The sequence below is a fragment of the Tiliqua scincoides genome, chromosome 3 (assembly GCF_035046505.1).
Source record: "Tiliqua scincoides isolate rTilSci1 chromosome 3, rTilSci1.hap2, whole genome shotgun sequence".
Taxonomy (NCBI): domain Eukaryota; kingdom Metazoa; phylum Chordata; class Lepidosauria; order Squamata; family Scincidae; genus Tiliqua; species Tiliqua scincoides.
This window is the reverse complement of record NC_089823.1, coordinates 155,344,932-155,370,177: the sequence shown is the minus strand read 5'-3', so window position 1 is coordinate 155,370,177 and position 25,246 is coordinate 155,344,932. Positions and strand designations below refer to the sequence as shown.

Sequence of the window (25,246 nt, the reverse complement as noted above, 5' to 3'; positions counted from 1 at the left end):
GCCCTAACCTCAGAACTCCATTATCTTTCTTTGCTTTGAAGGATATGCACACATTTTACTTCCAGTTGCCAGGAATATTTCTCAGTGTAGTCCTCCATGTGCTTTGTTGACACATAGGTAAGTGGTGGTTGGAAAAGAGCTAAGCAGGTCATAAGAGTGACCGGTAAACAACAGCACGGCAGCACCATTACACAGGAGGAACATATCATGATGCCAGCAGGCTTACAAGAATGATAGATGTCTCAAATGTTCTCCAACATACCCAAGGAATACTAAAGAACTTGTGAGATAAAATGTATTTTACCTGACTGGTAACTGGAACCTCCTAACTCCCCCTGATGGTGCACTGGGGACCACTGCTACCACCTGTGCTAAGTGTTCAGATTCAGCCCAGCTGGGAGGGCCTAACCAACTCACCCATGCCGGATACCAGTTCTGATTTCAGGTTTAAATTCCTCAATCAAGAGCCCAAGCAAGAAAACTCTTCAGACACAAATGCCATGATCAAGTAGCGAGGGCCCTGGAGAGTCTCCCTTGGGGGAGCTTAGGGGAGGACAAGGAAGTTCATTGTCCTGTAGATTTAATCAAAAGAACGCTATCTAAAAATGAGAACTCTTTTGGACTCTGCTCTCCCTCTTTTTGTTTCACCACCCTAGAGAGGCAGACATGAGGCAGCCACAAAGATGCTGCCCCCAACCAGGATCAGGAACTAACCACAAGGAGACTATGCTAGGAAAATCTGCAGGATACTGCACATGTGTAGGGAGAGAAGGCACATTTATCCCATACTTTTATTTCTTGTTTTGATCAAAGTAATGATCAATAACTCTTTTGTTTGCTTGTTTGTAGTTTTTGTTAGAAACATAATTACCTAGTAATCTTCTATCTTTGTCTTTAAAGAAAAACATAGTAGGTGATTTTCTTTCAGGTTTGCTCTAATTAACACCACCTAATTATCATGCTACTGAAAAGGGTGAGGGGGTGGGAAGCAAATCCTGTAAGCAAGCATGTCAACCTAGAGAAATTCCCAAGAGCTGGATTTTCTAATTACTTTTACTAGATAAACCTCTTTCACATATTTTGTTGATGTTGTTTGAGAAGCAGGATATAAATAGCAAATTATCCCTAAACAAGTGCCCCATGCAAATTTCAAGAGAACATTACCATGGGTGTCAGAACTGGCTGTAAAATGGAACTGTTCTAATGCCACCTCACCTTCCCCTGAAACTCTGCTTTTTAATGCTAATGCAAGTGTGGGGAAAAGCTAATCCCCTAGTTCCACACTTCTCTCTGCATTTGATATCAAGGATTTTTACTAGCTGACAGGAGGAGAATGAGAAGGAATGTCACTGGGGACCAGTTCTATACATAATCTGATGCAGACAGCAGCACCTGGGAAAGAGTGTGTTGTGCTTGTGTTATGGCACACAGTAAAATGCTACTTTTTGTCACAACCAGATAGATCGAACAAGGATAGACGGAAGGTACAGTACTGTTTTTCCAACACAGCTTTCACACTCCATAACGGACTACTGGTCTGAATGCTAATCAATCACGAAATCAGTGAAGCATAATAAGAAAATCTCCTGGCACCAGATATTTAGGGGTTACAGCCAAGAAACTAAATATCCTGCTGATTCTAATCTTGAGCAAGCAGCCAGGTACGGAAAAAGATTGTTGGAGCTGGAACACAGCCACACAAACCCTTCTGCATATATCTCTCTGCAAATAATCTCATGAGGGTCTTAGTTCCCTCTATAATGTAAATCTGTGTTTGGACTGTACTGCTTCGGACACGGACTCACATGCTGGTTTTATATATAAGAAAGACAATGTGAAGATCCTAGCCTTGCTTCCTCTCAGATATGTCAGTTTTCCATGTGCCACAGATGTACGTCCTCAGTGAGATCTCCGCTTAAATGCCTAGCAGGAAACAAAAACAAAATGGCAGAGTCACCATTGGCACATCCACTTGTGGGTGCCTCTCTATGTAAAGGGGTTTGAATTGGTTCAATCCAAATTCACCAAGTGCCCTGTGTGGAGAAAGGTAACAAGGCATATTCCTGCCCCTGCCCCTCCCTCTGTTTTTTTCTGTTGCAATGCTTTTATGGTGATGTTTTTATGTTTTTACCAATGTGTTCATGTCTTTCATTGATGGAAACTGCCCTGGGGCTTCTTCAGAGGCCAAAAGTCAGGATAAAAATATCCAGAAGGAATGATCAACATCCCTTAGTGCTACTACTCATCTAGAACCCTGATTAGCATTTTCTTTGCCAAGAATTCATGAAATTTGGCAAAAGAATGTGTGTTACTACTTTATAGGGATTGCCCCAGGCACTATTTTTAGGTTTAAAGGAAGTCAATTGGAATCCAATGGAAGTTTTCTGAACCAAAAAAAGCTTGATAGGAAAGACTGCAATCCTGTCCAAAACTGCAGAGGCAGCAAAGTGCTAGTACTTCCCTACACCCAGCCTTGCTTTTGCCAAGTTTCACAGGCCCACCCCCCCCCCCACCTTTTTGCTATTGGAAAAGAAAGTTGGCTTCTAATACAGAGTATTGTAGACTTACACATACTGGGTTTGACACTCAGAGAAAGGGTTTGGTGAATAAAGTGATGATATAAACAAAATGAAACATTCAACCAAAATTGGGTTGAAAGAAGAAGAGTTGAGGCAGGGGAGGTGGGCAAAGGAGATCTGGAACGGCCAGTTCCATCTTACACGCGCATGTTGTTAAGCAAATGATGTTCTGCAGTGTGGACTGACTTTATTAGGTGGTGGCAATTGCCCTTCATTCCCCCTTGTAACACACTCGGATGACATAGATTATTTTGATCCACTTAAAGCCAGGTTCTTGCACCGGTTCAACAAAAATAGCTTGGTCACGCTGAAAGGTTAGTTTTGACAGACAGTGGGAGTTTAATTCACTTGGACCTCTCAGTGGCTTTCCACACTGTCAACTGTGGTATCCTTCTGAAATGACTATTTGGAGTAGGGATGGGGTAAGATTAGGCTTCAGGGACTTTATACCTATCTTTGATAGCTCTTTATGGAAGATGGTGCAGGGGGAACATTGCTTTGCCCCATGGCAATTGGACAGTGTACAGTAGAGCTGCCTCTGGTCTCCCATGCTTTTCATTATCTACATGAAACTGCTGAGTGAGATCTTCTGGAGATTTGGTGTGAGATGTCATCAATAAGCTGATGACATCCACCTCTAAGTGGTGGAAGTGCTGAACCAGTGCTTGGATTTACTAACCGACTGGAAGATAGCCAACAAACTGAAGCTTCGTTCAGACAAAAATGGAACTACCATTGCTGGGTGGTTTGACTGGAAAGAAGATATAAATCATGGTCTCAGTTGAAGTCACAGTCCCTCTGAAAGATCAGGTGTGCAGGCTGGGATGTTATTAGAGCTAGCCTTGCTTTTGCAGATCCTAGTTTCCTCTGTGGCAGGAAACACTTTTCATGACCTTTAGGCTTGTGGGCCCTTCCTAGAGCATGGCTGAAGTTATTCATGCTCTGGCAACATCCCATTTTGCAATATGTTGTACATGGGGCTAACCTTGAACTTTGCTGGAATACTGCAGTTAGTTCAAAATACAGTGGCTAGCATCACCAGTCTTAACATAGCTTCAACTATTCAAAGTCATTTTTGGACACAACTCAAAGTGGCAGTTTTAACTAGTGGTAGTTTTTAGGGTATTAAACAGCCTGGGATCCAGGTATGCTTTTCCTTGCATGAATCTGTTAGGGTATGATAGTTTCTTGGACAACCTTCTCTAGGTTCCCTCATCATCAGGTTACTGGGTGGTGACTGGTGATGAAGGCTTTGCAATAACAGCACTCTGACTTTAGAATGTCAGCATCCAGGGAAGTGTGTCTGGTGCTGAGTTTGTTTTCTTATTGGTCAGGTGAAAACCTTTTATTTGCTTAGGCCATTTACCATAGATCTTTGTTTGAATGGTATTTTATCATTGAGACTATCTGCTCTTTTATCCATTTTATTGGTTTGCTATTTTTATCAGTTTTATAGATTGTTATGTAAGGTGCTCTGGCAGCCTTGCTGGCTAATCCCCACTAAAAAAATAAGATGCAATACGATAAAATAATGCCACCTATAAGACAAGCAAAAGAAGCTAAGATACACATGTGCTTCCTACTAAGTTTTAAGGAATACTGTAAGGCCTACAAATGAAGCTGCTTCCATCTAGTTCAGTGATGTTAATATTGACTGGCAGTGGCTCTTCAGGGTTTTGGACAAAGGGTTTTCCAGCTCTACTTGATAATACCAAGTATAGAACCTTGGATTAAAGATTTACCTCTACCACTAATTTTATAAATATCCACTGAAGCAGCATTTCTAGGTAGAAAATAATGCAAAAGCAGGCACATGGTCAGTCGCATGTGATCACACATTAGTTTCTCACACCATGCACACATTTGGGGTATATGCATTGGAGAGTCACTCAGCCATGGATTTCTAGAACATACACACAGAGCACAAAACCCCACACATGATCACAAACTATGATATATGCACGCTACTTTTCTACTAGAAGTACTGGTGCTATCTGTGTGGGGTTTATATGTTATGCATGAGGTGGCCCTAAGACATCTTGGTTTTCTCTTGACTGTAACTACCAAGACCAATCAGGTATTTTATTTAATTACAAGAGAGGAGACAATTTGCCATATCAAACTTAGCAAACTTCTTCACCAAAGATTTTCTCCCTTTTGTTGGGCACAAAACAATTTCAACACACCATTTTCAAAAACTGAATATTTATTGATCCAGAAGTACATTGCTCTTTTATACATATTTAATAAATGATACAGGATTTTACACATGTTCAGTATTTTATTATTTTTTTAAGGACTTTTCTCCATGCCCCCTCCCTCACCCCAAACACACAGAAAGGATTCCGCTATGGGACCACTCATTGTCTTCCTTTTAAAATGCTGCATACAAAGAGGATACAACAGATCTTAAAAAAAACAAAAAGAAAATCAAAAATGTAACTAAAACAAAAAAAAGAGGGTGGGGGGGAACACCTTGGAACATGCATCCATTCAGTCTAACATGCCATCGAGTGAGAGGAGGCAGCAACATTCCCATCTGCGCTTCCACATCTGCAAGGCACCTGGCGTCTGGTTTATATTTATTTTATACACTTTAAAACATGGTTCTCCAGAAAGTGGGAGCCTCTTGCCTTGACACAGTGAGAAGTGGTGAACTCAAAAGGAAACACCTGGCCTTTCTGCAAATTAAGCTTAGAGCCCTTCTCCAACCTCCATCCTGTCTCCACAGTATTTATCAAACAGGACGATAAGTGGTGGCTGATTCCACTCAGTGCAGGATGCGAGATCCGCTTCAGGAAAAAAATCAGCTGGTTTGCAAGGAGGTGGAGGGCAATGAGTGCCATTTCCTTAATTGTTTAAAATAAGAAAGAGGTTTGCAATCTGCTAGCCCACAGAAACCCTGACCCTTAAGGCATCAGAGCATTCATTTAAAGCTACTTAAATAGGAGAGGGCTTGTGAATCAACATGGAACTCGGTGTTTTTTGCCCCTGTCTTTGACACAACCTCCAGACCAGGCAATCTCAGCAAGACACGCAATTCTGCTACACAAACATAAAATTTAATTGTTCCTGCTCTAAAGCTGCTTTGTCATTATTTTAAACCAAGTACCCAATGCATAAATATTTTAAAAACACAACCTTTTTGATTTGGTAATCCAGATGGCTACCTGATTTGGGGGTGGAAAGGGTGGGGAACTTCCCCCCTTAAGACTGAATATTCAAAATTCTCTCATGCAACATCACCGTTTATATCTAAGAAGTAGATCTGGGGCCTTGGGACTTGCTGAAGTTTAACAAGGTATTCAGGAATAATTCAAAGTGTCAATTGTTCCATGTTCAGGACATGGATCATTTTAGTTCATGATCCTGATAAAACTGATCAGTGACATAATCTTCCAATAAAGAGGAAAGCCTGATTGACATCAAGTGGACAAGGAAGTGGACAAGTGTTTTTGTTTTTAAGTAAAAAGCAGTTTCACATTAATTTACAAAAGACTCACAAGCCCCAATCTAGACCGCATGTGGCTGAAGGCAGAGCTCTAGTTTGGACCACCAGCCATAACTTCTTAAGAGGGCCAGATTTTTTTCCTTTACTTTTTTGGTGCATTATTATTGGTGCTTGGAAATAGAAGATTTTTTATTATTATTAAAAAGCTGAGCAGGCTGCTGGTGCATCATCAAGAGGCAGACACTGCAAAGCTGGAAAAGTATGCCCCCCAACATTCTCTTCATGAAATGCCCCATTGTTGAATATATATTTTCATTCAGAAACAAAGAACATTTGAATGTGACAATACTTGCCAAGTCTTTTGAAAACAAGACTTAACATCCCACCATGCCTGACCTTCTGATTGAACACATTGCCCCTTCCCCAGCTAAGGTCCTTGTTCTTTTTTAATGGTAAAAAAAGCCCTCCACTCTTACGAGATCTCCCAGCTTCCACCTGCAATGCTTTAGTTAGAAAGGCGAGAGCTATGAACACATTTGCCAATTCTGCCAGGGTTCAGAGGTCCTCTGCTGATCAGTCTTTATCACTGATTTGTCGGACAGGCAAATGCACTTGCAAGGGGTCTCGAAGCCTCTTAAGATCCAATTCTGCCTGAAAATTAAGAAAAGCAAAGCCATAAGAACCATCTTTCTGCTTAACACAGTGCATAATATTTTAGGCTCTACACAATTAGAAACTAACCTCCACCCCACATACAACTTTGCATCAGAAATATTGGCAATATACAAGCAAAAACGTTATCTAAATATTCAGTGAAATATCCTAATTCACAAAGAATTTCATCTGCAGTAAGATACTGAACAAACTGCCTCTCCCTGTCTTAGAGACCGTATGCGCATTCCATCAGAAAATGCTCAGGACTTGCCTACATACAACCCAGAATCTAATATTCCACAGAACCCAATGGCAGGGAAGATGGCATTTCATGAAAAAGCAACTTTGGTTTCAAAAACCTGACAGACCAGAGCCAAGGCCTTAGGCAAGACAAATGCAGGAATCGTATCAATTAGAAGATTACTTTATTTGGCCTGTTCTGAAGTTCACTGGACTGGGAAGCACGATACTGGTTACATTCCAGAATGCCATCTAACCAGTCGGAACAGTAAAATAAAGAAAAAATTGTACTGCTAATAATAATAATTGTAAGAATAAGATGGCATACGACAAACCCACATTAATGTTAAACGTAAATGGAAATTTAACAGAACAGCAACCTTTTCGGGAAGAGAGAACACAATTATGAAATAGCTTCTTAATCTGCAACTCAGGTGTTATCCCCACATCTGGACAGTCTCCTTGTTACCTCCTCTATTCCCCTATTGTTCTAACAGCAAGGGCCATAACGATTCATATCTAAATCTAAATATGGCTAAATCTAAATAGATTTAAAAATAAATCTGTTTGGGAAACAATGTTATAAAATCAGTAAAGCCTTACTGCTAGGATATACTATGGAGAGGAGTAGAGTTTCTTGCATAGCTCACATGACCATTAGTCATGAACTAACTGCATGAAATTCCTGCATGTGTTAGATCACTTTCCTGGCCATGTGAATCCTCTTAAGCCATTTGCCTTGGCAAAGAGTAGGCAAAATGTTTGGTGTGTGATGCCAACTACTTAGGGCTTGTGTTATACTTAAAGTGGCTGCTATGCACCCCATAGACATATCCAAATCCTTCTGGCACACCCGCATCAGTCACCTCAAAACAGAAGCAGGGCTTTGTTTTCTCAGGTGATATCCTTACAAGTTTAAACAGCCACCCCAACTTTGTACTAGGATGTTATCAAAGTCAAAACATCCTTTGTACTAGGATGTTATCAATATCAATGTGATCAAGTCTAACTAAACATGCAATGCTTTTCTTAACTTTTTAAAAGGTATACCTCTTGGTGAAGTAGAAAGGAGATGGGAAAAATTCCGACCATCAACTTGCAACATAAAATGCATCAATTAATAATCAAAAACAAACATGGAGGAATTCACTTCACCCCTGCTGAGAAATTACTTTTTATTACCTGAGCAATAGCATCCTTGAGTTGATTGTATTTTTCTAGGTCAAAACGCGTCTTTTTGGCTCCTTTATGGAAAAATAATAAGTATTGCCTGTCTCTGGCATCTGGGTATACATACTCCTGAGGAAAGTGAGGAAGAATGAAAATAAATTATCAGGACATGACTTAACATTAATGTTCATCAAGGTTTGGGGAAGAGAAGAGGAAAAAACTGCTGATTGATTAATTCCTGTACTGACAAAGTATGGGATGGGGAAATAATACATCACAGACCACCAAATCTGATCTATATCCATGAACCTCAGCTGGAGCTTTTCCTGTTGTAATGATTTCCCATTGTTTACGTAAACCACTGAGAGAGCCTTGTTGGCTGACGGGCGAGATACAAATTCTCTAGCACACACACACGCACGCACGCGCACAAGGACTGCAATCCTATGCACACACTCCTGAGAGTAAGCCTCATTGAATAGACAAGCATAAAATTGTGTTCCAGGTCTAGTAGTCAGTTGCTCTGCCTTCTCAGAAATGCAGTGGTAAGCAAACTCAGAACAGGGCAAGCATGCAGTGCCTCTTTATATACACAGCAGTTTGGAAACAAGACCCTAATTTAATGAGGGCGTTTACTCAGCCCAATTAATGTTCAGGGAGCCTTTGCAAGGATGACAGTAAAACTCTGTCTCCCCCAGAGCAGGGGTGTCCAAACTTTTTGGCAGGAGGGCCACATCATCTCTGACACTGTGTCATGGGCCGGGAAAAAAAGAATTTACATTTCAAATTTGAATAAATTTACATAAATGAATATATTAGAGATGGAACTTAATATGAATGAATGAAAGTCTTGCAATAGCTCAAGGCCTATCAAAGGCCTTGCACAAAGCAAGGCCAGCCTTTCCTTTGCTGCCGCTGTTGCATCACAGATGTGAAACAGCAAGCAGTGGAGGGAGCCCTCGTCTCACAGCTCACGCAAGAGGTCGAACAGTTGGCCATCACGCTGAGAACAGTTGCATCAGGCCAGCGCAGACTTCAGCAAGTCTCCGGAGGGCCAGAGGCTCATTGGAGACTGGGGGCTCCCTGAGGGCCGGACTGAGTGTTCTCAAAGGCCGCAAGTGGCCTCATGGTTGCAGTTTGGGTACCCTTGCCCTAGAGCTTAGCATTCCAGAATGATAGCTTGAAAAACACAGAAAGTCATGTAAATCAAGATGGAAAAACCGATCACCTCTCTTTTTGAGGGGGATTGGCTAGATCAGAAAAACCCTTAAGGACTGGTTCACATATGCATGCATATCACTTGATGAGTGACAACTGAACAGTACTGCATTTGAGGTGATATGAAAATACTCTTTGGTGAATCCTCAATTTCATGAACATATGCATGTGAACCAGGCCTACGATTACTCTGGTTTGCAAACAAGAAGCAGTACTGGTGAAAAACATTTAAGAAAATGATTTTTCATAAACCTTATTTTGAAAAGGTAGAATAAAACCAAATTCAAGTCTCACCTGGCGCGTTACTACGAAGTATGCATACATCGCCATGGCACTTCCATATGTGATGAAGTAGGTGACTGGCTCCATAATGTCCCAAGAGTATTCCCACCAGGTGAGCCGAGCCAGAATCCCAAACTGAGTGGCCATGTAAGCCAGCCCACCCCAAAGCACCCAGGTGGTCCTCTTCTCTGATTTTCTGCAGATTTCCATCTTTATCTGCAGGACAAAAATAGTCAGAACTAGCCTGTTGTCTACATCTCAAGATGCTGAGTCATTTTTCAGCTCTCTCTCTCTCTTTCTTTTTTTTAAAAGGTGAGATAAGCACATACATTAAGACTGATGTTCTCAATACTGCTCTATAGAGTGCTTTTTATAATGATTGACTGACATTTCAAGTTCAAACTGAGACTAAGTATTTCATGAAACCATATTTCTGCTAAATACACCAGCTTCATTTTTGAACCATCAGCCACTCTGAAGGTGTGTTTATAACCACTCACTTCTTTCTTGAGGAAGCGGCAAGCTATCCCTTTTTCCTAAAACTCTTATGATGCTCTTTGTGGAAATGCCTATGCCAAGGAGCACAAAAATGTTTGAGTTTGCACCTCACCCTATTTATGAAGCAAAAAACTGGGGTGCTTACTCATGAGTAGTTATGCTGTTGGGAAGGATTCCAGTCTGCTTGCTGAAATAAAAGGCTAGACGCCAGATGAACTGCTCCAAGGAAAAGATACTACCTGATGCCAGAGCTTTTTCTTGAGTACACAATACCTGACTAGGAAGGGCTTCCACATGCCATTTCAAGCACCTGGCTGGAGCCCTTTCAAATCAGCCAATTTGCTTCCAAAGAAGTACACAACATTTCTCAAAGCCCTCTGGAAAGCAACTGCCTTCTTAACAGTGTACTCACTTTCCGGCAATGAAAAACAGAAGTGGTGAAACATCCTACTAGCTTTTATATTGTATATGTTGTCTGGCATAGTTTACAGCTGTGATTAAAGAAAAATAAGCAGAATGATTTAGCAATTTAGCTAATAATTCTCACTTGCTGGCATTTAAGCAAAGAGCTTAAAAAAAACAGACAATACACAGTCCAAAGGAAAGTTACTACAGATCACTTCCAAAGTGCTGCACTACTGCTTTAGTCCAGCTCAACATATCTCAAGGAAATCAGTCTATGCAAGCACCACCTGGGAAAGAGGGTCAGGATTAAAGTACTCTTTGCCCAATTTATTTCTTTGGTATGTAGAGTGAATAACTTTTTTGAAAGAGGCTACTATGGTAATATCTGACATAAGGGCAGGCCTTAGGAGCAGCAGGGCTCAACTGGAAAGATTTTTTGTGGGGGCCCCAAGGTCATAGTCAAGGTCTGTAGAATCTTAAAGATATAAATAAAATTATAGACTTTATATTTCTAGGGTAGAATGGAAAGCCATCAAAATGTGCATTTAAATTGCATGTGAGTTAATGGACCAAATGGATCTAAAAACATTTTAATATAAAATTGCATACATGTCATCCTACAAGTAAAAAAAATGTGTGATTACCATTGGAAAGTAATCAGTTACAAAAACACTCATTTTCGTGACTATGAAATGATGTACAAAAAATAGTTTATTCTTTGTTTAGAAAAAAAAATCAATATGTCCATTTTGACAAGAGTAGATTACCCTAGTGTGGGGTCCAACTGGGGCAGTTGGACCAACTGGCTTAAAGTCGGTTCTGTCTGGGATACATACTATAATTACTTGAAAGTTTAGCCCAGAAAATTTATTTTGTGTACGAGTGTGCACTTTTATCCTCCACCCCAACATAACTCACTTTCAACATATTTAATGTTTTGGTGCTCTTGTAGAGGCCTGAGAGGAGTACATACTCTAGGTTTTCCTTTAGGAGCTAAATCTTATTAGCAACAAAAAAAACTACTAAGTTCTACTTTTTCAATTGAGCTTATTGTTGGCTCTCCAATACAACTGATGCCCAGTCAGTCACCTATTCATTTGTCAAAGCAAATCAGAATGCAACCCAATGAAACAGAGATCCCCCACCTTTTCCAAGGGTGCCAGCTCCTGCTTGAGGTCTTCTAGCCTTCCAATGAGTTCCTTCTCCTTATTCAGCTGGTGTTCCTCAATACACAGCGTGGTGTAAAGCTGTTGAACCAGTGTCTTTACATCATTCAGTGTGGTTGCATCTTCGTGGCTTAAGAGAACTAAAGAAACAGAAGGGATTTTTTAGCATTCTAGCCACCACGTTTTTCCAACAGCTTATAAAAACCAAAGTTACAAATGTGTTCCTTTCACACAGGGTTTTATAGAACCCATACAATCCGGGTTTCAAACAAAAACTCATGGAAAGACTAACAACCGCCATATTCTCACAAGCTTACTACAAGTCAAATGATAATTCAAAAACAGTTAGTAATTTTCTTGTACTTGCATCTCCTGTAATAAAAGCATATACATGAGATCAGTTTTCATCAGCAGTTACAGAGATAAAAAGGCCCAGGATCTCACTTTTGTTCAGTTTTTGAGAATCTAATTTCAACAATAGGCCAAGTTTACAAATTGTATTATCTGTTGTTCAGAGCTAGTCATATAGCTCCCAATGATACAAGCAGAAGCTTCCCCATAACCTGGGTGGACACTGATCTTACAATACAGGCCGGGAAGAAAGGAAAACATGGCATGCTTTTGAAAAGTCAACGCCTAAATTCATCATTCATGATTTAAGATCCACTGCCACTTGATCTACCTCAATTTAATGCATCAATAGCAACACTAGTGGTTTAAACCACATATATTAGCTTAATCAACTGGAATAAATTATTCCATAATCAAATAGAGTAGCCATTTTCAACCACTGTGCCGTGGCACACTAGTGTGCCGTGAATGGTCTGCAGGTGTGCCGTGGGAGTTTGGGGGAAGCTCATTTATTAATAGGGCCTTTGGGGGATGTGAGCCCCCTGTTGGCAGTACAGTGTGCCTTGTCAAAACACTGATGGTGTGCCTTGACAATTTTAGTACCTTGTCAGTGTGCCATGAGACAAAAAAATTGAAAATCACTGAAATAGAGGATGCACTTACAAGTTCAGTAAGGAAACAGCCTTCTATCTTACGATAACTTAAATTCATGCAACATACTGCAACCAGTATGACAGCATATAAGTATTAAGAAATAAAATACTAATAATATTAAGGTTGTTAAGATTAGTAAAAACTCTTGGTTGAGTTTCTACCTCAAAATAAAGTATTATGAATTTTGTCAAGATGAGGCGAACTAAAAATATATAGAACCTTGCATGCAGTAAATTTCAGCACATAATCTTCAGGCTTAGCTTGCCTTTGTAAGTCTCAGTGAAATCTACAAAACAAGCCAAGTTTGACAGACATCAGTTCAGCAGTTAATATAACAGTGGACGATCATCAGAAACAAAGTCAGCATAGCATCTGAACCACACCAATATCTGCAAACTCTCATCTTATATCTAATTTGACGCATAAACAGAAATGTTTTATGAAGTACAAAGTAACTACATATTAATGTGGTTCAGGAGACCCCCAGCATCTCAAACAAAAATATTCCAACTTTATCTGAATTTGAAGTTGGCATTTCAAATTTTTTGAAATCAGACTCTTCTAAACTTACCCTGGTTTCTGTACCCCTTACCAAGGCAGTGTCAATTTTATATATGGGGGTATTTTGTTGTGACAGACTGAGTGCACAATAGTCTTGGATAGTCTTGTAGAAAGGTGCTTCTTATGAATATTGCCAAAAATCATAGTGGCCAAGAAAGGGCATAAAATGGAGATAGGCGGTACGAGATTATGCCTTAAGAAACTCTAGAGAACAAAATGAGAGCAGCTCAGGTTTATCTTGAGGGAAGGGGAGAGCACAAAGGAACGTGGCCTATAAAACAATTGAAGGCTTTATGGACACCACTGTTTGTTACCATGAATTTTATTACCAGTATTATACCACCACTGTTGTGATCAAAGTCGAGTACAGTAGTTATGATACACAGGATAATCTTTCAATGGCCAGTATTACTCATACAACTAAATACCTCTACCATCATTCTACCTAAGGTATAAACTTCTATAAAGAATTGTGTGAATATTCAATGCATCTGCTAGTGGCAGTCTTACCACTCCACGAAGTTACAACACACTCCTGAAAGAATACAAAACATATCATGCAAGCACAATCATTGCCCTCCAGTGCTCTTCCCTTTTCACTAGTGTTATATGTGACCAAATAATATGGGGCTAAAAGGAACTTCATATGTGACTTTCTCTATTTTTCTCTGTCACACATATTCAGACCTGCCACATACATGAGCTACTTGATCCACTTACTTAGGTGCAAGACATGCTTCCTCTAGGCATCATTACTTATATTCTACACGTTTCTACATGGACACTGTGTCTGTGCAGAAAAAGCATAATGTCTGAAGTGGCCCTAAAAGGCTATTACCTCTCATGAGAACAACCAATGATAATAGAATCCATAAATACGATTGTCCTCAGTACAAGTTTCAACGGAGAGCAAAATGCTGCTATAATTCTTTATAGGCCATTGCATAGAAAACAGTTTGTTTCTCATACCCAATGAAATTTTTTTTTTTGATATTACAAAATCTGCATTGTACAACTTTTATTTAACAGCTGCATACTCATGAAAATGATAACAAATCACCTGAATTGAGGAATGCCATCTTGAAAACTTTTCAATCACTTTTCATCACAAAAAGTAGTAAAGCAAAGCATAGACAGTTGTGATACTGGGAAGGGACAAATCAGAAAGGGAGGTGGTGCTTGCAATAAACTCAAATAGGAGCAGCAGAGAAGCAGATGCACATGCATACTAAAACAACAACCTGACCCTACTGGGCTGCAGTGCTGGAGGACCACACATTCCACTGGGGCCAGCTACTGAAAAGTATCTCATGGACTGGGCCTGGGAGAGGGCAAGGTTGGTGGCAGCAATGCGTGCCAAATTCAAACCCTCTTCCTGGGCCTGATCCACCTGCATGGATCAACTCAGACTTGCACTAGCTATAGAGCTGGCACAGATCTGAGTTGACCCATAGCAGCTGCTGGGGCTTATCCTGCAGCAAGGGAAAAATGTCCTCTTATGCCGAGGAGACCTCCAGCAGCCAGAACTCCCCTACGGCATACAGGAGTGGCTGCACAGCTGCCGCTGCATCACTGCACTGGTAATTAGGATTAGACTGCACATCTGGGAAAACCTCACAATCATGTTAGGAACATTGCTTTCCTTGAACATTTAAAAACAATCTTTGTGACACTGATCCTTGCTGAAACATGTTCACAGAATGCTGAACTGGAAAAGGTAAAAAAGCAGAAGCAGCTTGGGCATACTGCTTAAAAGTTATGGTAGGGATGGAAAGACAGAGTGTACTATTCTATTCAAGAACAGTCACCATGTGGTCAATTAGCACTGTCTATTACACTGTAGGTGCTTTCTGTCCAGTGGTCATATGCTACTTCCCCCCTTTAAATTAAAAAAGCCAACATCTAAATGCATTGCTAGCCACAGGTATTACAAGAACAGGGTCTTCCCAAACAAACTCTAGCAGGCTATTTAGCTACCTTGAGGTATCAGCAATGTTTGCAACAGTCAAATTACAAGGCCAATAATTGCCACATACCCAATGTCAACATTAGGTTACTGGGGGCCATGGGGCAAAGCCTTGCACCAAGCCTCCCCTGTGACACCCCTAGCCTGCCCTCGGCATTGCACTGCATGGTACTCCTGCCACTGGTACTGATAATTCCAGGGTTTGGCCTAGGCATGTGGACCCTCTAATGGACACTGGCCAAGAGCCCACACCCAACTTAGATAACTTCTGATGCTACTCCTACATATATTCAATGATTTGCATTCTTATTGGTTCTACTGCTACAAGCATTCTCTTAACAATGCCTTGGAGAAGTCTCTTCTGTGAAAGGGTAGTAATGTTTTACCTGGAGCATGCTTTCCTTCTAATGGATTTTTTGGTATTGCAGCAGAAAATCCTTCCTATAGAATTGGAATTTCTTTTAAAAGGATTAAAGCTGAGAACTAAGCATGAGGGTGCACATCTGCAAAGGAAAATGGTGACCGGGGACTGAGGGGATGCATAAGACTATGCAGAGTTTAGTCCCGCCCTATAAACACTGAAGACTTAGTGATGATGCTTGAATGTTTTTATATTCATCTCTGCATTACAAGGACCAGAGATAGTAAGGCAATTCTGAACACATGGATTTGCTAGAAACAGACCATCAACTGTCCTTCTCACCACAGATGGAGAGTCTTCCTGAAAATGACTTCTGGAAATATATCCTAATTGCATGAAGCTGTTACCTCTTTTTGGTGGACGAACATGGTAAGTCAAGTCATTAATTACTAGTTTGAAATCGTCAAGGAGCAGAAGATCTATGCCTGTTGAAGAGGCTACACGTGTCCCATCTGTAAGGAAAAGTGAGGATAGAATTTATTAAGAGTTGGAAATAACTTATTACCATTAATATCCACGTACCGCTTTCCAGTAAAATCAGTGTACAGTACCCTACGAATTTAATATATTTTTACAACACCTGTTTCCAGAAGATCATTCCATAGTTTCAAATTTGTGTAATGGATGAAGCTGGAATGAACTCCCAAAGGTGCCACTGAAACAAATGGTATTTTTGCTGCAGCAGTGGGGTTGTGGTGGTTCAGCTGCAAGAGGGTCTCCTACTTCTGAGCTGCCTTTCCAGTCCAGAAAAGACCCAATACAGCTGTTTTTACTTTAAAGTAATCCCCAATCTAGGCAATTATGAATTTAATGTCTCATCTAGAGTTCAGCCCTAAGTGATTCACTACTGCTAAATTTTTAAATCACCTCAAGCAGAACACAGCCTAAAATCACAGCACATTGACTATCCCAAAAACAAATAGGTCAGCAGTGATGTATAGTTATCAGAACTCCAAGACATCTTATATTAAATAAATATATGCATTATAAATCCTAGGCATACCCATTAACACAAAAGCACTGTCTAAAGGTTACTGATTTTCTGTGTGGAGAATTTTCTTCAATTTTATCACCATTAGCCCCAATTCAGAAAATAGTACAATATTCCTAACCTGAAGTGGTGTCTGACAAGCAGCTTTGGTTTCATTTAATTAACATAAGCAAAGGAGTTGTAAGGACAGATATGAAGTGCAAGGTTTAACTGTATATTGAAGAAGCTCATTTCACTGCCCCAATCATGCTTAACAGTACCTGGTGAGTAAATTGCAACTCGGTCAATCCCCCGGTCTTCTGCCTGTAGTTGCCGTAGGAATACTCCAACAGAGTCTGAGATAGGCTTAAGTGTAAACTGGCAACGCTCACGACGGGATGGAAGATTCACAGATATCACAGGTAACCCGTTTTGGTAAACCACTGTCACATCTAATGGAAGAAAGAAAAATTAGCCAGTTAAGACAGTTTCTGTTCCAATTACATCTTATAATTTAGAAGAGAAGAACTGGCATGAATAAAACACACAACATGTCTTTCTGAAGTTGTGAGACAGAACTGCAGAACAGAACCCAGATCTATTCTGACTACTGATGTCTAGATTTCACCTAGCCAGAACAAGGCTGGAGCTGGCTTGCACATAAAAGGAATAGGCATTTTTACTTTGATCAGTGTTTTGGGAGGTATTCCAGGGCAGGAGTCCCACCCACTCTAATAATAATAATAATAATAATAAAGGTATTTCTATACCGCCTTTCTTGGTCCTCAGATTTCTCCTTAGACTTTATTCAAGGCGGTTTACATAGGCAGGCAAATTAAATCCCCGTAGAGATTTTTACAATTTGAAAGAAGGTTTCTATCTTTTAAGAAACCACAACATTCAAGATGTTTCTTTCTTGATCTGGTCGCACATTCTGGCCTCCATCCTCCCACGCTCAGAGCAGATGGAATAACTCGGCTCAGCTTGTCAGCTGCTTCAAGGTCGCAGGGTGCCGGTGGCCTCGAACTGGCGACCTTCAGATGTTATCTTCAGGCAAATGGAGGCTCAACCCTCTAGACCAGACCTCCTGCCCATTCTCTTTCCCAGTTCTCTATATAGAGCCTCAGTGTGAGCCTTTCAGCTTTGTCCAAATGTCCTTCAGGTCTCAGGAAGAATCTAGTACTCTTTCCCTATCTATGTTAACCAAGTCTGAATACATGCAACTGAAACACTTGCATATTCTTCCTCTGCCTCTCTTTCTCCATTTACCTAGGTTGTAAACAGATCAGTGTTCCCTGCAAAAATCACGCAGACTGTGTGAAGTCATACATTTGCAAGGGCACTCTCCATACATCTCCAGAGCACTCAGAGATGATGCCATTATTGCCAAGTTCTAGATCATCATGAAGGCAGCTGTGCAGGGCTCTGATTTGAGCTGCAAGGCCACACAGCTTAAAGGGAAAAGTGGTAGGGATCCACTGTACATACACTAATGGTGTGACAAGCTTTTCTTATAGCAAAAACTTTTGAGTACAGCACATTTGGTGCCCCTTTCTTCAGAAAAGGAGCTGTGCATATTCAAGGGAAAGACAACAACAGGTCTGTGATGCCCAGTAGCATAGCTAGAGGGGTGCAGAGGGTAGCAAGTGCACCAGGCTACAGGGTGGATGGGGGCAACAACGTGGCTGAGGGGGCAACAACTTGCAGGTAACAGCACCTGTGCGCAACAATTGGGCTGCTGCTGGCAGCCCTGCCAGTGCCAGGCACTCTGGAGGGAGGAGGGGCAACAGTCACGGAGAGGGGCAAAACTGCATGTTGTCCCTCCCTGCAGCCTAGATGGAAGGTAGTCTAGTTCGTCACTTCCGGCAGAGCTCAAGAACCACAGGTCTCAGTAGGCACGAGGAGCTGGCCCTCTCTCCCTCCCGCAGCTGAGATGCTGGCGACTGGCACAGACCTCCCCAGAGTCTTCCTTTCATGCACCTGCCAGCCCTCATTCCCTCCGTGATTTCCTCCACCTGTCCCACTCAACATGCTGCCCCTTGAGGCCCTATTTGGCTTAAATGGCAAGAGAGGCATTCTCTCGTGGGGAGCGGAGTAGAGTGCATCAGTGCTTGTTTGTGTTTAGAGAGGGAGGAAGATGTGCGTTGGTGAGGGGGGGCTGTTGGATACTGATCAGGACACAGGGTGTGTGTGTGTGTGTGTGTGTGTGTGTGTGTGTGTGAGAGAGAGAGAGCCCCTGGTAGGCAGGAACAGCCCCCAGAGACCCTTGTGGAGCCCAGCCTGGACTGAGGAGGGGGTTCCCCTTGTGCAGCAGCACCAGTTGCTCACCACTCCCCTGCCCTGCACCGCCTACTCTCCTCTGCTCGTCACAGTCCTCGCTCTACCTGCCTGCCCCCTTATCCACCTCTCTCCTCCTGGCAAGGATGCAGCAGCCCAATTGTCTCAGCAATCTAAGCCAGTAGAGGTTGCTCTTGAGTAGACATGCAGGAGATTGGGCTCTGAGGCTGCAACCCTATCCACACTATCCTGGGAGTAAGCCCCATTGACTAGACTGGGCTTGCTTCCAAGTAGACAGGCAGAGGATTGGGCTCTGAGTTGGCTGACTGTGATAGGTTACCTGCGCATGTGCAGGAACCTGAAGAGGGTAGCAAGCAAGGCACAGCAACCTGGGAGGCAAGTTGCAGCAGGAGCACTGAGCAGCAGGTGGTTTGGCCTCATCACTTATTCACATAATTCCTCAATTCCACTTCCTAAAGGTAAGCTGCTGGCTCTTATGATTGTCACCAGTCCCCTCCGGCACATCTCAAACTGTGTAAGGTTGCAATCCTACCTTACTTCACTTACCAGAGAGTAAGCCCCATTGAACACAATGGGACTTACTTTTGAGTAGACAATAGATTGCGCTGTAAAAGTGCAATAAGTACTTTCAATAAGTGTTTGCTATTTTAAAATATTAGCTAACATTTCTTACTCACTTTAACAAATAAAGAGACCCAACATAATTAATTAAATTTGATGTCATTGCTGGGAGAGGAGCTACAGAATTTTTTTTGCAGCGGGCAGCAACTTGGTTAGCTATGCCACTGGTGATGCCCTTAGTAGTTATGCAACCCGTGAACGGTCGGCGTCCAACTTCTTAGAGGGAAGAAGCTTGGCCACCTGAGACTGAGCAATTCAAGGGACAGACCTGTTTGAACCAATTCTACATTTCACTGAACATAGGAGCTGATCCTCTCCCATTTACGATCCCAGTCTAAGCACTGCAGGGGACAAGGATGTGCAATCTTTGTGCCATTTCAGGCAAGAATGTATTTTAGTCAAGCAACTCAGTCTGTACACCTTTGTGATTTATCCAAACATTGCACTTCCATAATGGATTCACTGCCACCTTTGTAATAGGAGATGGCTGGACCTGTCTGTTGGAAATAAGTGCCACTAGAAGAGATATATAGAGCTGAACCTGGGTAGCGGATCCATATATTCACTAGAGATTTTAAGACAGACACATCTCCTTTCTGAACTGGAGCATTTACTCAACTTTCACATGCTTAAGCAGAATGTTCTCCTTTGTCCAGAGGGAGAAAAGAAGGTTTTCTGATGGAGTTGCACATTTCTCTTCAAAAAAAAAAGGACAACAACATTTTGACAGTCCTTATTTGATTCTGCTCCCTCAGTTATGAAAAAGCAGGGTGTTTTGGCTTCTGGGCTAAAAATCTTTTCTCCACTGTGGCTGGATACAAGTTTGCCTTTCATTTTTTCTTTTCACCTGAAAAGTTGGTACTGGAAGAGAGAAAATCTCTGCTTTCTTCATAACCATTCTGCCTCAGAGGGACTTCTCTGAAGGTTAAATGCCCTTCACTCTCTCTCTCTCTGTGTGTGTGCGCATGCACACCCCCAATGTGAAAATCACTAGAAATCTGTCTGCGAACATTAGACCAAGCATTAGCATGCGGGTTTCCGACATAGCAAACAGCTGGTCAATCAATGCCCCAGCAGCTGGCTCTAGAAGTCATTTGGGAAGCTTGAAATTCTTGCACAATAACAAAGAAATCCAGTATCTAAAAAAGCAAAGGTGGCATCACAAGTTCAACATGCATAAGCCACTCTAATCTATACAGAACAAAATTTGCATCATGAACTGACACACCTTAGACTAGGGGTGCTCAATACGTCGATCGCGATCGACTAGTCGATCACAAGGCAAAATGAGTCGATCGCGGAGCCCTGTCTCTCCAAGCCTCGTCCCTGCCTGCCTGCCCAGCTCAGTGCCTGCCCGCCCGCCTCTTGCCCACTAACTTTATTTATAGCGCTTGCAGCGCTGCACTTCAAAGGCACAGGCAGGTGCTCATCACTGGCTGAGCGGGGAGAAGACCCTCCCCTCCCCTCCCAAAAAAGAGGGCTGCCTCTCAGCTCAGCTCTCCAGGCTGGTCTCTTCCCTTCACTGCCTGCTGCCCTTTCAGCAAGCAGCAGGGCGAACAGACTGCTGCCTTTCTCTCCTGCGGGGGGAGAGCCAGTGCTGCTTTCTCCAAAGCCCAAGGCTTGTACATCAAAGTTGTGCAGAGGCTCTGATCAAGACAGCCATTTGCTGGAGGGGCTTTGGATTGCTGTGTGACTTCTGGAAAAGGTGGCTTGCAAACCTAACAAGGTAGTTTTTTTTTTACATTTAAAAAATATTTCAATTGGCAGCCTAATCCTAAGCATGCCTACTCAGAAGTAAGTCCCATTAGAGTCAATGGGACTTACTCCCAGGAAAATGTGGATAGGATTGGGCCCCCAGTTTCCTCCTCATACATGCCTGCGCACATACAGAGCTAAAGAGTAATGTTCTTTTCCCCACCCCTTAACAAATATTTTCCCTGGAGATCCAAAAGCAAAGCCCCCATTCTTTCAATTTGCTCACTTGTTTTCCTAAAGGATTGGGGGGGGGGGGAGAAACTGATTTCCCCTAGGATAATTCTGTTATGGCAAATGCTATTATGTTGAAATGCCAGCAAATATACTACTATGAAGCAAAATAATTTACTGGAGGCACTGTGTATTGCTTAGCCCTGAACCAGGGAAACTGCCAATGCCTGATTTTTTATCTTTATTGATTTATTTCACTATGTAAACTGCCAACATACATTGTACACATAAATGTTATATGTTATGATGGCCCGAACATTGTAAAAAAAACTCTGGTAGATCTTCGGGCCTTGCTGGGTTTCAAAGTAGCTCTCGAGCCAAAAAAGTGTGAGCACCCCTTCCTTAGACGTTTTCAAAATCTGCTCACTGTCAAAAGGCATTAAGTTACTGTACGGTCATTTTACACCACAAACCTTGTGTGAAACATTATAAACCTCATCACCAATTTTTGCTGACTAATTGCTACATTTTGCTGGAGATGCCCTGATCTAATCCACCATTTTTAACAGCATTTTAGATTTTTTTTTAAAATGGTAGGTTGTGTCCCATATCACTACCAAGCTTCTCAATCCCAAAATTTTAAAAAATATTCAACATATATTCAGCATATTTTTTTTAAAAGGATAATCCTAACCAACAAACCATTCAATCTTGTTGGGTTAAGATATCAGGCATGTTTTAAAGTGCATTTCAAGTGACCTTTAAAGTGCATTTCAAGTGAGTTAGAGAACAAGCACACTTTCTGTTACACAGAGTAGAAAAAAGAACTTTGAACCAATCCATGTACACAACATCTAGCCAGGCCACGGATCTTGTATTTTTAGATTCAATTCAAAGAATGTTTCCCTTTAGAGGCCTCTGAAATTTTAGAGGCCTCTGAAATAAAAAATAAATTGTTTGGTTAGTTATATTTTGCAGTAACATGATCTGTTTACCAGCTTTTAGTCAGCAAAATATTTCAGTACTGTTTGTAGATTCCACAATTGTGAGCACTCTCATTTCCATTTTTGGCTGAATAAGGCTGACCAAACTTGTCTGCAGCATTCCCAGGAACATATGACCCACAAGCAGACAGTGGGGAAGGAGTTAATGGCTCCTTGGAGAAAACACAACTGTTCTCAAACACAAAAACAAGACATGGACTGAACAACTTGGAGATACTGGGAAAATGAATCCAAGAACGCCTGGAATACATCCATTGTGGACACTGAATCTATAGTTGAGGAAGCTGAGGAGTGCCAGTTTAAAATCCCATGTGCATTTTAGCTAATATAGGCTTCACACTCAAAATAAGATGAAGAAATGCAAAACTTATAATATTTAGATATTTCAGTTGTAATGATTGCCTACACTAAGTATACTTTTGTAAATTAAACAAAAAAGAATGAAAATGCAAAATTAAATGATGCATTTCAAGACAGCTGAAAACCAAGTCCCAGAAAAGACCAAGCACAGCTATGTTACATAGTAAGAAGAAATTTGACAGAATTGACCTTGAATTACTACCTTAAAATTAGGTTGGCACGGTTATGTTTTGGAGAAGAACAAGCCGCATGAAGTCACCAAGAACAGCTAATCATGAAGAAAGATCTTTTGATGTGTATGAAATGGGAAACACGGAAAAAATATCAGGAAGCTAACCTAGAAAAGGATGTAATCCTTTTTGCAATTGAGAATCGTTAAAATACCAGGGCAGGCAAAATGCCTTCTAAATTTCTTTCAACAAAATATGTTTTGTTTTGAACTGCTTCCGTTTTGAACTGCTTCCGTTTATAACAATGCCCACTGCCATAACTTCTATAAAGTGCCAAGTTACACTTCTGATTAAAAAAGCAAAAACCCTAACTCTTGAAAATAAGAATAGAAATACTTGATTAACCAAATTATTTATTGTACTCACCATCAGAGGGCACTACAGTACTACAATAGACCACTCTCATATTCTGCCATGGAGGAAGCCTTTGGTGTGCCTAGAAAGTGAACACAGCAGGGCAAGATTTATTAATAAAACAGCAAATGCTGGGTTATTTCAGATGACCTGTGACAGGATGCAAATCTAGTCACATCCTACTACCCACTGCGGAGAAGGCAGAAAATCAGAACCATCCAAGAACAGAACTCCTTATTCCTATATATTATTCAGTATGGATATTCTTCATGAGTTAAATCTCATGCCTTACACATTTTTGCTCACCCAATCAAGAAATAAAAAAAGAATCATTTAGGAGTCCTGAAACTGTTAAGTAGCACTTTCATGTAGCAATACTTTGCTTAAAATGGAACATTTATGTCCAAAGGCACATGTGTGTGCGTGTGCATGGTGTGTTGAACTAACAGGGTGGGTTGTGAACACATTCCATAAAGGTGATGTATTACTTTAAGAATCCTAGACAGCACAACTAAACCCATTGTTAAATGTGGTATATTTCACTCAGGCAGGCTTCCTGAAGTAGAAGGAAGTAGGGAAAACTGAAAGAGTAACTACATCACTAGCTTTCAGTTTATTTGGCTATATCAGTTGCACAAATTAATTACTGCCTTGAGCAATTTGTTCATTTGTTTAATCAACTCCACATAGTGGCAAAATTCACAACCAGTTCAATTTAAAATGTGCTCTATTCTTATAACATTTGCACTTAGTTGGTGATGAAATCAGAGTTTCATTCACAAGCTATGGTGGCACAATTGAACAAAGGGTTCCTAGAGACAGAGGTGCACAGTGAATGTATCAAAGGTCTAATAATTAGACTAATTAATTAACCTAATTAATCAAATTAAACCACCTAAATACATTCCATGTTCCTTAAGCATTTACATCTCTCTCTCTCTCTCTCTCTCTCTCACACACACACACACACACACACACACACACACACACACAATACTAAATTTGTCTTACAGGAATTGCCGTCTAAACTTCTTATAATTTAAAAAGCTAATCAAAATTCTAAGTACCTTACACTTGCACCACAACCTTCAATCTTATCTGAAAGGGAGACCCAGCAATTTGGACAAATGTAAGCAGACTGAAGGCTACAATTTAATTATTTCTAATGTTTAAGACAAAGAATTCAGCCCAATCCTATCCAGCCTGGCGCAGCAGAGCCATGTGGCCTATGCTGTATCCAGAGCTGAGACTGAGCAGGCTGGAGCAGACAGTGCATAGCCTTCTTGAAATTAATGATATGTAATAAATTATAAGCAACATACTTTTAAATTTAACAAAAGGAATATAGTGTTTAAATTAGCCACATGGAATCAATATTCGAGCGTTTTTAGCATGTCCTACATTTTTGGGTGCCTTGTTCTCTTTTGCAATTGTGACATCTGGTCACCCTGTCTCTGCTGATTCTGCCTCCTCCCTCTTCACCCTCCCCTGCCCAGAAACATCCCTTCCTTGCAGCACACAGAGCAGCTCTTTAAACACACAGCCGAAGGTCCAATCTGCAGCTGGCGGGAAGATGCATGCCTTCCCACTCCTTTCTTCCAAGGCACTGAAAAGCACTTTTGCACTGGTGCCAGCAAAGCTTAAGATTGGACCATAAATTACTTTTCAGAAACGTGTAAATTTAAAAAGTGGATACAGAAAAATAAAAGGTGCCTTGGAAAATATGTGATAAATCTCAGCGCCAACATAACATCTTGAAAAACGTTTTTCAATATATGCTTTTCTGTATATAACATTTGAAATGAGGATGTTTTGCAAGTGACCGCTTCCATATTTGTAACTGAAGGAGTTCCTGCAATCACCTGCA

General features: G+C 41.2%; 1 protein-coding gene across 2 annotated transcripts in view; it reads right to left on the bottom strand.

Annotated features, from left to right (window-relative positions):
* Positions 1-4,767: 4,767 nt before the first annotated feature.
* The window catches only part of MCU (mitochondrial calcium uniporter), a 124,205-nt gene continuing 103,726 nt past the window's right edge, over positions 4,768-25,246 (bottom strand). The window contains exons 2-8 of one of the 2 annotated variants that reach the window (XM_066620439.1): positions 23,392-23,461; positions 16,868-17,038; positions 15,964-16,068; positions 11,643-11,803; positions 9,607-9,810; positions 8,107-8,223; positions 4,768-6,681 (exon numbers count right to left, since the gene is read on the bottom strand). In XM_066620439.1, the coding sequence (XP_066476536.1) occupies positions 6,604-6,681; positions 8,107-8,223; positions 9,607-9,810; positions 11,643-11,803; positions 15,964-16,068; positions 16,868-17,038; positions 23,392-23,461 (906 nt within the window). In that variant the 3' untranslated portion in view covers positions 4,768-6,603. The remainder of the gene's footprint in view (positions 6,682-8,106; positions 8,224-9,606; positions 9,811-11,642; positions 11,804-15,963; positions 16,069-16,867; positions 17,039-23,391; positions 23,462-25,246) is intronic. The other variant, XM_066620438.1, reaches the window with a different exon arrangement.